This window comes from Anabrus simplex, chromosome 1, assembly GCF_040414725.1.
Source record: "Anabrus simplex isolate iqAnaSimp1 chromosome 1, ASM4041472v1, whole genome shotgun sequence".
Lineage (NCBI taxonomy): Eukaryota > Metazoa > Arthropoda > Insecta > Orthoptera > Tettigoniidae > Anabrus > Anabrus simplex.
In genome coordinates, this window is record NC_090265.1 from 1,546,746,439 (window position 1) to 1,546,760,483 (window position 14,045).

General features: G+C 40.2%; 1 protein-coding gene across 1 annotated transcript in view; it reads right to left on the reverse strand.

Annotated features, from left to right (window-relative positions):
- Window positions 1–14,045, reverse strand: part of LOC136862145 (cAMP and cAMP-inhibited cGMP 3',5'-cyclic phosphodiesterase 10A-like) — a 422,768-nt gene that overhangs the window by 215,333 nt on the left and 193,390 nt on the right. Inside the window, exon 4 of the mRNA XM_068226202.1 lies at window positions 1,899–2,005. Within this exon, the coding sequence (XP_068082303.1) occupies window positions 1,899–2,005 (107 nt within the window). The remainder of the gene's footprint in view (window positions 1–1,898; window positions 2,006–14,045) is intronic.

A 14,045-nucleotide genomic window follows, 5' to 3' on the forward strand; every position in this document is an offset into this window, starting at 1 on the left:
GGACATAATCTCGAATGAAGATCTTTGGACCATAACCAATCAACAGTCGACTGACATTCAGATCAAGGAGAGGAAATGGCGCTGGATCGGACACACATTAAGGAAGCCGGATGGAGCTGTTGAGAAGGCGGCGCTGGACCGGAACACTCAAGGCTCCAGAAAGCGAGGTCAGCCCAAGAAGACCTGGAAGAGAACGATCGAAAAGGAAATCACAGAGGTTGACAAGACCTGCAGCGAAGTGAAGAGAATGGCCAGGAACCGTACTGTGTGGAGAAAATTCGCCAAGGTCCTATGCTCCAGAGGGAGCAACAGGAAATAAGCATAAGCAAGCATGTCTCTGAAGATGAGGGCCCTACCTAGGATGCTATCTAATGTTGGACACGCCACATACACCCAGCTCCCGAGCCATTGGAATTAACGAATTAAGGTTAAAATCCCCGACCCTGTCGGGAATCGAACCCTGGAGCCTCTGAACCGTAGGCCAGTAAGCTGACCATTCAGCCAACGAGTCGGACAATTCATGAGTGAATAACTAACTCATAAAGACATTACATGGCATTAGCCATGCGATAAGTGTAGCCTATCTCTGAAATTGTCAAGCAGGCAAATTAATTGGCATTTCATATGTGTACAGAATTTTTCATAGATGATATCTCCGTGAATCAAACTGTGTTTTGAACTAATTAAAATCCATTCTTATTCTTTATTAGATGAATATGTTCTTCTCAATATAGTGCCCTACTTTCAAGATATTTATTTACATGCCCACTTTATTTTCGTCGGACAGGACCATGACTCACATGCTCTCGAGCGAAGCTGTTGCTCGGAATGAAAAAAGGGAGTATAGGCCTTCGATGCTCGGGTTTGAATCTCCAACGATCTTCAGCCATAAGATTTCCATCCATGACATATTTGTGAGGCATGATTTTTATACTTAGAACTCTGTCGATGCCCGGACAGGTACAATATACCAATGGTAAGATAGGAACATTGAATGGATTACATGTCCAGGCATTTCAGCATGAGTCAATTGAACATGATAATGGATGATTTGTTAACATTAATCTGTAGTCAGCGAGTAAACTACTCCTTGCCTCAGAGGCGAAGGTCACTAGAGAAGAGTGTGTGTTTCTGAGTCCTGCGTGATGATTGCATGTTATATGTTGTGTATTTACGATGATGATGATGATGATGATGATGATGATGATGATGATGATGATGATGATGATGTAGGGAGAGGCTGAATCCTGATGTGAGCACTCAGCCTACTCCTGTTGAAAAATACCAAGGTCGGCTTAAGAATTAGCATACGAATCACCATCAACAGTGTCATATGCCCCCACTTCATTTGGACATTGTGAAGAGGATCGTAATTGAACCCAGGCTTTTGACACAAAATCTAGTGATTAGGAATTATATACTACCACATTCCTACCTTGCTAGTTAATATTCTGAATTTGGCACTAAATCAGGTGGTTACCCTGCTGACCAACATTCTGGTGGTGAATATATTTCCACCAATAGTATTCAAACCAGCTAACCTCAGTGTAGGTCCTTGGAGAATTGAGGCCTTAACAATACTAGCCATCAGATAGGAATACATTTCATCTATAACTTCCTTTTGCTTTGTCTGTTGATTGTTCATCTTCCAGGGCACCAATATTCATAATACATTTCTGTTTGCACAGCCATCATCTGTTAAGTCTATCTGGTTTTCTTTATACTAGGGATTTGATAATTACCCAAATTCACAATTTATATACTTATGGATCAAGAAAGAGACAATTCTGACCCAGTGATTTTATTATTGATTTTATAAGTTATAAAAAATATTCGTCGTTCCAGAACATGTAAAATAACGTTTATATGGCATTCTTTATAGTAAATACTCATCTTACCTTCGAATAACTGCCTTCTCTGACTGTCCTGTACAACTCTATCACAGCAATGCAGTCGTCATCAGGAGTAACAACTGGCACACATAAGACTGACTTGATATTGGGCACTGTAATTAATGAAAACATACAGTATGTGGTAGCTGTTAGAGAAATGTTCCAATAAGCATTTATGTTGAATAAAAATGTTTGTAAATATGATAAAATATGATTCATAATGCAGGATACAGGATTTTGTCTGATGATACAGAATTTCAGGGATGCTAGAGAAGGGTACGTGTATCAGTTTGACATAGAAAACTTCGGACCATAAATGCTGTTATTGCCAAGTATAATTGAATTTTTTAATGAAGATAGGATTAAATAAAAAGGTTTACAAATCATTATGTACCTTAATTTACCTGTACTATGTACACATACTATGAAGATATTAACAGCTGTGTGAAATGGCTTCCTCTAGATTCAATGCAGCATGACATAATTGTAGTAAGTTCTGGTGAATGTAGATGAACAACTTTGGTATTGTTTCAATGATACCACAGGCGATGAGGATTCTTGCCCTTAACTCCTCTTTGGTCCCTACAGGTGTCTTGTAGATAAGACTCTTCTCATGACCACTCAAGAAGAAATAAAGTGAGGTCAGATCAGATGAATGGGCCAGTCCTGCAACAGGATCTCTTTTCCTATCCACTTGTCCAAGAACATCTGATTAAGGTGTTCAAGAACATCATGTGTTAAGCGGTCTGGGTCCCTATTGTACTGAACACATGCATTGATGATTCTGTACACTACAAAAATGGCCTTGGTGTATAAGGTTCAATGAGGTATTTCCCGACTAGGGATCCTTGTCCCATTGATACACATACTCTCCCTCCAACATCCATGTCTGTACCATCATCACGAAAACACCGTGTATAAAGCACATGAAACATATTGTGTATCTAATAATATAAAATATTCACATGGTATTCATTTACAATGATCACACAGCGCTTGGAAAGTGTGGGAAGCCACAATGCTCAATGAGTAAAGAATTTGTTGAATTTTGTGACGTGTGCTATGAGAATACACATATTTGACCTAATTCAAGTAAATTCCTTATCATTTAAAACTGTCTTAAATTTTATCATAAAAAATTGTGGTACACTCTGTATTGCACGTGCCGATATTTCTGGGACTTGCACAAGATTCGAGATGTTTCCTAACAAGCGTCGAATTAACCGTTTAAATTTGTTTGGTTTAGATTAATTAGATTTTCCGTGAGAAAATTTCTGCATCCATTATATAATTTCTTAGCCATGATTCAACTTCTATTACAATATCTGGTAAGTACATATCTATCAATTTCCTTAATTCTATTCCTTTCTTTACAATACTTCTACAGTTGAATGTACCTCCCTATAACCCTTCTAAATAAATTTCCTAACTTATATGTACCACTGCGGTTTGTCTTGTCTTGCGGATATTTATTTGGGATTCAATAGATTCTTTCCCAGTCACGAGACCATTAATATATTACACTTATATCACAAAAGCACACGATTACATCACTAATACCACTGCGGTTTAAGTGAAGGTCATCTGAGCACAGATCCCTATCTCCTACCCACCCATTAGGATCTTGAAATTTCACTCCCAGTTTCCCACATATCCACTCCATAGTCGCACTTAAATCCCCAATGACCTTCCAGTCAGTGTCCCTCCTACACAGTATTCCACTGATAACAATCTCCGCTTCCTTAAACTTTATCCGTGCTGCATTTACCAGATCCCACACATCCCCAACTATGTTGGTACTTATACCTGCTTGCCTTATGTTGTTAGTACCAACGTGAAACACTACCACCTTCTCCTTTCCCTCTTCCTTCTCTTCTACTTTCCTCAACATCTGCCTTAACCTAATTCCTGGATATCACTCTACCCTGGTACCCTTTCCTCCACACACTTTCCCGACATGTCTAACGATAGAATCCCCCATGACCAGAGGCTCAACCCTACCCACCTCATTTGATCCCCTCCCCTCCTGGTCAGTCCTATCGTTCCTGACAGCTGCAGAAGCTACTTCCTCCTCCCTTTTCTCCATCCCATGGGCCCTTTCCACATGTCTTTTCCTATCCACTACTCCACATTTCCCTTTCCTACCTCTTCCCTTTCTCCTACTACCACACTTCTCCGCAACGGTTCCCTGTTCTTCAGCTTCCCTCGGTTGTTGTACCTGCAGTGACTCGTAGCGATTTCTCACCGACACTTGTCCTGAATTTTGATCCTGAATAGAGTCCTTAGCCTGCAATCTTCTTCCCCTTTCCTATTTTGTGTTTTGTATTAACAGTAGTGTTTCGTATTTATTTCATATGAAACTTTTGTACTGACAAGGTTGTAACACTGCAACTTAATTACTTCGGGGTTACCTATTCTATTTTGTATTTTAGAGTTCAGTATTTCCTTTTTAGGGGCTTCTATAATAATATTTTAAAGCTATATCATCACATTGCGTGTGCCGTGTTCTGAGACTCTTCTTTGATAAATTTCAATATGTGTTTATCACAAGATGGCGGACGAAGTTGAACGACGTTGTAAAAGTGCTCTGAAAAGCGTGGAAGACATAGCGGACGTAGGAGGATACATGAAAAAGGAAACGAAGAAACAGCTGCAGGAAGCGGTGTATATCATTCGTGAGTACGTTCAAACAATTAAATACGCCTTTGAAGATAAGAATACTGTTCAAGAAATAAATGTCGAAGTGGTTATGAATGTAACAAACGCAAGTCAGGAGATAAATGATAGTTTCGTAGCCCGAAAACTAGCGACGTCTCCCGGCCTCGCCTATGAACCTCCAAGCGGCAAGCTGGCAAAGAAACGGTCTCCCCCAACTGGTAGCAATAGTTTCACAGCGAAACAACTAGTGACATCTCTCGGCTACAGCAACAACAACATCTCCAAGACACAAAGAGAACAGCAGGCAACTAGTAGTGATGAACAAAGACTGACTAAGGGAAATGATGACGAAGTGGTGAACCGTAATGGTCAGACTTATGTCTAGCGCCTGACAATGTGCAGCCACTCGGAGTAACTCGGCTAAGTTCGGTCCGTCACCTATGAAATACAATATGGCCGGCAGATAAGCAGCTGATGCAACGAGCTAGAATAACATAGAGAGGCGGAAGCGCTGCCTGGGTGAAGCTAATAGAACGAAAGTCCGCCATGTTTCTTGTTGTCACACAAGCAAGGGGGCATGGCCTTTAAATTACGAAAAGTGTAGAAAATACGCATTTTAGAATCATTGGGCATTAAAGCGAATACCGCCACTTCATCATATTGCGGCACGAGGCCAACATCACGATCAGTTGATTGTAGGGTGGTTCGAAATCATCGCACAGTGACATACGAATAGGCCTCGAAATCGGAACAAGAGCGTTACCCTGCTTGGCTGTTGTGGTTAAGCGTAAATTAGAATAAAAACGATGGACATAAATATTTATGACAGGAAGCCTTAAAATCATAGGGACCTACAATAGGTTACAACCTCATTCTGTTCATATTTTTAAAATTATTGCATCCTCATGAGTACTGTGTTCCTTTATTAATCTGTTTACCCTCCCGGGTTGGTTTTTCCCACGGACTCAGCGACGGATCCCACATCTACCACCTCAAGGACAGTGTTCTAGAGCGTGAGACATTGGGTCGGGGGATACAAATGTGAGTGAGGGCTGCACCTGCTATGCTGAACAGGGGCCTTGTGGGGGGGAGAAGGAAGCGGCCGTGGCCTTAAGTTAGGTGCCATCCCGCCATTTGTCTGGATGAGAAGTGGGAAACCACGGAAAATCACTTCGAGGATGGCTGAGGTGGGAGTCGAACCCACTTCTACTCAGTTGACCTCCCCAGGCTGATAGAATCCCGTTCCAGCCCTCGTGCCCCTTTTCAAATTTCGTGACGGAGCCGGGAATCGAACCCGGGCTTCCAGGGGTGGCAGCTGCTCATGCTAACCAGTACACCACAGAGGCGGCCCATGAATACTTTACCATAATATTCGTTTAGTGTAATTATTTATTATAATATAGAGGGGGGATCATGTTTCTCCCATTACCATATCATACTGGGATTACTAGCTGAAAGGTAAGCTTGAAAGTTGTCCATTATGAAGTGTGGCATAGTTTTAAAAACCAAGGCAACAGACATCTACAATAAAGGCTGTATACATTTCAAAAATAGCAGTAAAATACTGTATTTACCATACTTAGTGTACGTTTGAACGAAATAAGTGTTTTTTTTTTTGTGGGTACGTTTTCTTGGTTGTGGGCGCTCCATTTCCTTTATTTGTACATGTGAATGAAAATTAAATAGGGCTGGAAATGTACAGAGCATAAACAACTGAATTGAGTGGGATACCATTTATCTCTTTTCGCCCTCACAACGCATTGTTCCGTTAATTCCTTGTTCTTTAAACGAAATCTGAAACAAAATTCGACAAATAATAACCGTGGCTATCCGTACTTTCGCTAAGTAAACAATAAAATGGATTTAATTACAAACAGAAATTACAAAAAGGAATCTCGGCTATAATTCAGTAATACTTAAAGTACGATATATCCTTGGTTTTATTACTCCGATTAGAACAACCATACGCTGAGCTTACGGCTGGCATTCTTGAAAGCGAGAATCTATGTTTTCACTTCTTAAAACTTAGGGAATTAAATTGGCATGCACGATCTCCCTGTCACCTCAACATATGCTCTCGCGCCAATTCGCTTTGTTTGACAACCGTTAACATGGCTGCCTCTTACCAACTTGCTTCAAGCAGGGAGCGCTGATGACAGGCTTACAGCCCCTCTATGTTATTCTAGCTCGTTGAGCTGATGGTAGTCGGCAACACGGCCGACTGGATCCCTCGCTGCGCCCTAGAGCGACGCATCAAGTCGGCCGTGTCGGCAAGCTAATTGTTCTACTCGTTCGACTATCACCCACCACGTTTGCAGTTAAGCTCCCTACATTGCCCTACTTCCTCAACTTTCAAATGCGCACAGTTCGTAGAAATTAAGTATTTTAATCTTAAATCCCATCATAGCTCACACCGATATTTACAAATTTTAATTTCTACACTACCTTCTTAAATCAACCATGCAACTCCAGTATGCCATGGTTTTTGAAAGTAGGTAAATGAATAAAAAGTTACCACATTAACGCTGCTTATGTTTCATAGATTTCACTGAAGTTTTAAAATCTTTCTGTTGAGAGGTTTCTATTGAATTTTATAAATCTCTCGCACTTCTGTAAATAATTTGTGACAATGTTAATTAAAAGTGGCTTTAAAAATATTTCTAAAAAGAACTGTGGAAGCCCATCATTACAAGTGTCACATTATATTTCTCTCGTGAATTTGTCTTTCATGAAACTGGAGCAGTTTAGTAATTCATTTCGAGGAAGATAATGCAGAGCTGCAATAAGAAAATCAGAGACAATTGTCAGAAGCGATACAAAAGATGACTAGAGTCATAACAAAGGGATAGTGACCTTCCATTATCGGATGGATGTATTATTTCATGCTTCAAAAGTACCACGTCCCCCACATAGTGTTTCATTGAAATATTAACCTGGTAATTATCGGTTACTATTCGAACTTGAAAACCACCGAGCGAGTTGGCCGTGCGGTTAAGGGCGCGCAGCAGTGAGCTTGTATTCGGGAGATAGTGGTTAAAACCCCACGGTCGGCAGCCCTGAAGGTGGTTTACCGTGCTTTCCCATTTTCATACCAAGCAAATGTTGGGGCTGTACCTTAATTAAGTGCACGACCGCTTTCTTCCCACTTCTAGCCCTTTTCTATCCCATCGTCACTATTAGACCTATCTGTGTCGGTGCTAAGTAAAGTTATCTCGTAAAAACTTGAAAACCATGTGCTTTGACTGCTTCAATGGCATCTAATATAAATTTTGCCATCTACTTTCCAGTTAGCGAGTAAGTGAAATATAACGAAACCGGGAGACTATTCTATAAACGGTTGGCAATACCCTTGAATAGAATACACAGCAGTTTGTTAGCCAGCTTGACGCGCAGTGCATCTCTGTCGACATCTCTCATCCCGAAACATGTCTCAAGCTTCTATCATATTATAGTAACATTAGAATACTGGTGTCCCATTGCTATCGGAAAGTTCAGTATTACAAAGTCCATAACAAATATACTAGTTAGTAATTGTAATGAGGGTATTGCCTAATATTTGGACACTGATATTCCATAACTATCTTAATGTGCGCCAGTAGAACATAGCCGACTGATGTCACCCGAGTACGGCCGAGTACAGTCGACAGATCTCACCCGAGTACGGCCGAGTATAGCCGACAAATCTCATCCGAGCGCAGCCGAGTGGCTTCACATTGTCAGGCGCTGGACACAAGTAATGGTCAGTCGTCTGACCTGGCTAGAAACGCACAACACCAAACACGAACGGAAGAAGATATAGAAGGAATAATAATGGGAAATATGAACCAACAGATAAAATACATGTTTGGAAATCTGACATATAATATAAAGATGATGATAAAAGAGGAAATGAAAATAATGGTGACACAAAGACAGGAACCAGCTCAAACACATGGCGCAACAGAGACAAAGGTAACAAGACAAGAGCGCATGGGCCAGCAAGAACGACCCAACGACGCCGAAATAAATATAATAGGAGAGGAAGATTGGAAGCGAGCAACAAGGCAACCTAGAACACCTCAAAATGATAAAACTAAACTAGAGAACCAGGATAGGGAGTGGACAACAGCGGTGAGAGGCAGGAACAGATAACGGGAAAACGAGACAGGAAAAGAAGTGAACGGAAGAAAAATGGGAATGATACAAGGGGAAAGTAAAATAAAGGTAGCAGAACGATACGCCTGGTTATACGTGAGAAAATTGGACAAAGATACGACGGAGGAAGCTATCATAGAATACTTGAAGGAAAACGGAGTAAAAGTGAAAATGACCTGGTGAATGACAGAATAGGCATTTCAATGCAAGACCTCGAAACAGTCCACGATGGAAACTTCTGGCCCAAAGATGTAATATGTCTGCCCTTTCGGCAACCCTGGAAGTTCAGAGGCCCGACAACCAGGGACTAATATAATAACATGGAATGTAGAGGGTCTGAGGGGAGACTTGAGCCTGCTCCCGAGAAATACCATGGCTGATTATGACATTGGAGTACTCACGGAGACAATGGTAAAAGAGGACACAGAACTGAACATCCCAGAATTTATAAGTTTCATGCCTATGCGATGACCAGCTGGAAGATCAGCGGGCGGTGTGCTGTGCATCATCAAATCACAACTGGCCCCCTTCAAACTACTATTAAGAGAAGAAACCATGCTGGTTGTCAGGACAAGAATTGGAGTTATAGTAGTAGTCTACTTTAATCCAGATCACACCGCGACAGACATAATAGATAAACTAGGGATGGCTTTGTACCACAGTTGAAGTATGGATAAGATAATCATTGCGGGAGATCTGAATTGCGCAATAAATAGACAAGATAGAAAATGCAAAGAAGTAATGCAATATCTAACAAACGAAGGCTTTACAATACACAACAGACAGGAGGACTGGACATACATATGGCATAACGGAGCTAGCACAATAAACCTAATAATCACAAAGTGCTTTAGAACAAAACACCTTGCCACCACAGTGAAAAAAAGAAGCAGCAGTCATCCGTAAACACATTCCAGTACAATTAAATATAAAAACGGTAGAAGTAGCAAATTAGAAGAAAAACGAAATATAACATTTGGCAAGATCCTGGACATGGAAAAAATTAAAGGGAAAATGAAAGAAAAAGATAAGGTTGAAAGAGCAATAACAGCAGGAAATATTAACGAGGACGCCACGTGGCTGAAATCAACTACAATAAGAGGGACCACCACACAAGAGACAAATAGGAAGGCGAGGCCATGGTTCGAGAGAGAATGTTATGAACAAAGAAAAGTGACACTGAAAACAATACATAAAACTAGAGAATAAATGGTAAGCGCAACCACCGAAGAATACCAACGAGAACGAAAGAAATACAAGGACCTAATAAAAAGGAATAAAAAGCAGCACCTAGAAGAACATAAGAAAATATTAAAGGAGGCAGAAGAAGACCCCTACCGAGCTCTGAGGCTGAAAGGGCAGAAAATACAGCCCAACACACCAATGGAAACATGGATAGATAATATAAGAATAGTAATTTGCACAAAAGAAACAAGACCCGTGATTAAGACACCTATGGCTCCACAAGCTGATGAGATCTTCACCACGGATGACATTACGAAAGCGATACAGAAAATGAGGAATAACAGAGTACCAAGAGTACTTCAAAATTTTGCTTATCCCAGAGATTGATGGGGTCCCCAGTGAGAGAAGGACATGATAGCTCTGTGGAGCTAGACGTCAATAAATTTTGAAAACTAGTTACTTTAAAATTCATCAATTTTAAGTTTTTAAGAACACTATAGTTAGAAAGAATTATAGTGACCTCTCTTCAAGTCTTATTCATAACGTTGCTTCTTCGTATTCCAAACATTTTTGGTGCTCTTCATTTGTGGAAACTTTTTTCTGCTGGTTGTGTGTTATGTTCCACCCTGCAGTTATGCCATCCTGGGCGATACATCACACTCTCAGTATCCAGTCAGTTCACTAGATGGGCGAGCTGGGCTGAAAGTTACCAGATTGCGACGGGTGGACTGTAAGGCGGTGCTAGGTAATGTTGGCATTCCAGTCGGTGTCAACGGCCCTAGATCAGTGTCAGCGAAACCAGAGTTCAAGATGGAATACTTCGGTGCATAATGGACGTTCTATTTGAGAACGACATCAAGATGTCAGTGTTGCGTCGGGTGCTCCTTGCTCCCCAAACGTTGGGGCCCATTTAAAATTGTCTTAAATTTTATCATCAAAAATTGTGGTACATCCTGTACTGCACATGCCGACGTTTCTCTAACAAGCGGTCAATTAACCGTTTAAATTTGATGGTTTAGATTAATCGGAAGGTAACTCCTGTGCGGTCATTGGTCATTAATTTTGCTGTGGCAGTTCCAGTTGTACAATCCAGCATGAGCTACCTTCGGAAAGCACGTCGCAGGGTGGTAGGATTTCAGTCTTTGGCATCATGTATAGGGTACTGGTTGTCCAGGAGCTATGCGCCCCATGGGAGCTCTGGCTTCTCTTGGGGAAAGCGAATCTTAAATTTCCTAATGTAACTTACCTTTATGTAATTGCACCTTTTTAAATTTGTCAGAGGTGTTTACCCGTCGATTTTCTTCTACCATTTACGATGGGGTAAAGTGGTTTTATATGCATCTTCATTTTGCCTCGAGGCAAGGTTTTTAACATTTTTGTAATTTAAATTAAATTTTCAGTAGTTCCGTTTCCTTTTTATTTTCTTTCGACCTGTGTTTTCAGTGAAGGTGGTCCCTTCACTTTTAAATTATTTTCCAAGTTTAGTACTGGCAAGGTTATAAGACTGTAAGTTAATCGCATCTGGGTTTCTTTTCCTATTTTGTGTTTTATATTAACAGTAGTGTTCCTTATTCATTTCACATGAAACTTTTCTACCCACAATATTGTAAGACTGCAACTTAATTACTTCAGGGTTACCTTTTCTATTTTGTACTTTAGTGTTCAGTATTTCCTTTTCAGATATTTCTATAATAAATAAGTATTTACAATAAGTAGATATTAACTAAATTGTCCTTGGTTCGAAGTTTAGGCAACAAAAGTCCTTCGATTCACGACCTCGTAGGGTTCCTTCCGCTTCTCACATCCTGACGTCACTTTCCTTGTACTCTACGTTGTTGTTTTTTTGACGTTATGATATGATTTTAACGATTCTAAACTTTATTTATGTTCCAAGTGTTTTTCTATTATAATTTTTTTATTTAAAGCACAATCGCTGCTACAAATTTGGATGTACAGTATGATGGTGCGGTGTCTGCATTGTGTTCCGTGTGAATCTGTTACACCAATTATGAATGCTTCCGTACAAGAAAATACAGATTATAGAAAAGGGAGGGTTTATATTTTAGGATATTGTTAATAATGTTATTGTCAATATTCCTCTTGAATAAAGTATGGCGTTATATGATCTACTGGAGCGTGTGTTATGCTGGTGGAAATAGAATAGGAAATTCAGTTGTGAAGATAAGTAGTAGGGGATATTCTCGTTTAATACTTAACAGATTAATATTGCCATGTGAGGATTCTATATTGTTTAAATTTTAAAAGGGAAATTTGACGATGATAAGAGGTAACATGATCATTATTGCGTAAGGGAAAGATAAATCCAATACAAGAGTCCATAGCACGTTGTAATCGGTTTAGTTGTTGTTTTGTGACATCAATTAATGCTATACCACAGTAGGAAAATGTAGGGGGGATAAGAATATTTATAAGCCAAATTCTCATATTTAGTGGCAGAATATTTTTATGGTATTTTAGTGGGCGAAAAGAAGCGTACACTTTTCAAAAGTCATTAGTAATTTATAATAACACCAAGATTTCTTACCGAGTTTTCAGACAGAATAATGCTACCAGATAAAGTGAGTGGAGGAATGATTTTGTTATTTACAGCACTGATATATTTCACCTGCCCAACAATAAGAGCTTTATATTTTGATGGAGTAATCAAAATATAGTTTTCATGAACACATGCACAGATATTATTTAAGTCAGTGTTCATATAACCTATTGTTTGATTGATGTAATAAAGTTTGGAGTGATAGTAGATTTGTAGATCATCAGCATTCAAGTTGTGCTTACAGTGTCTTAGCCGTGTCGATGTATCATTAATATAGATAACAAAAGAAGTGGTCCAAGTACTGACCCCTGTGGCACACTGAATCCATTGTAACCCATTCAGATGACCTATTCTGAAGAATTACGCATTGTTTCATTTGGTACGATATAAGAGAAAGAATCCTAGAGCTGTCTGTCCAAAGTGAAGTGATTTCAATTTTGTAAACAGTACTTCTCTAAGGCATGATTGAAAGTTTCTGTTTAAGGGCGTTGCTGCAGCGGGTATGGAACGTTGCGCGACTCCGATGGGGGTATATAAGCACCAACATGTAGGAAAAGGGATTAATGTGGCAGTCGTATTGTGCCGAAGTGCTTGAGGTAAATGCGGCCAAGTGAACTATGGCGACATTATTATCAAATGCATCCAAATAGGACCAAATTGCTGTTATTATGTTCTTGACTGCTGAAGGACAAACACCGATGGACATCCATCGAAGAATGAAGACTGTGTATGGTGCAGCATGCCTGTCGAAAACCACCATTGTGGAATGGTGCACGAAGTTCCGTTCGGATTGCACTTCGACACAAGACAACGGTCGATTTGGGAGACCAGCCTTACCCATTACGAACAACAAGCGGGTGGTAGATGAGGAGATTGGAGTGGACAGGTGCATTACCATCTGTGAGCTAGCAATGGATCTCGATATCAGCTGCGGTAGCACCTTGAAGAGTCAATGCTTCTTGTCGGACGAGGATGTGCAGCAGGCTTCTGCAGATTTCTACACACAGCAGAACACGTTGTTTTACAACACAGGGATCTTCACCCTAGTGCATTGGTGGTATCAGTGCCTTAATGCTCACTGCGATTTTGCCTGATTGGCATCCCGATTAGGGACTGTACAGCCATCGAACGGAAAATATTTTATCTCCCCTTATATATTTACTGTGTCATACGTGCTGCTAAAATCAAGAAGTGCAAGTAACGCCACCTGTGTTTCGTCCACAGCACGTCTTATGTCGTGTATGACCTTCAGTAGGGCAGTGGCCGTACTGTGTCCCTTTTTGAAACCCAAATGTAAAGGATCAAATAGTGAGTATTTATTTAAGTAGTCAGTTAATTGCTTGTGTACTATGTATCCAAGAAGCTTACAGAGAGTCGAAGGTATGCAAACAGGTCGATAATCTGTTATAAGTATAGATAAGGAAGTTTTGGGAACAGGTCTTATAATGGATTTTTCCATGTTGCTGGAAAGATGCCACTTGTGAGGCAGGGGTTGTATGTATGAGTAATGACAGGAAGAATAGAGTCAATTATGTGTTTTATTATGATTATGAGTATTATTTCATCAGGTCCTACAGCAGATGATAGCCAATTTGACATCCTGTCACCGAGTAGATTCA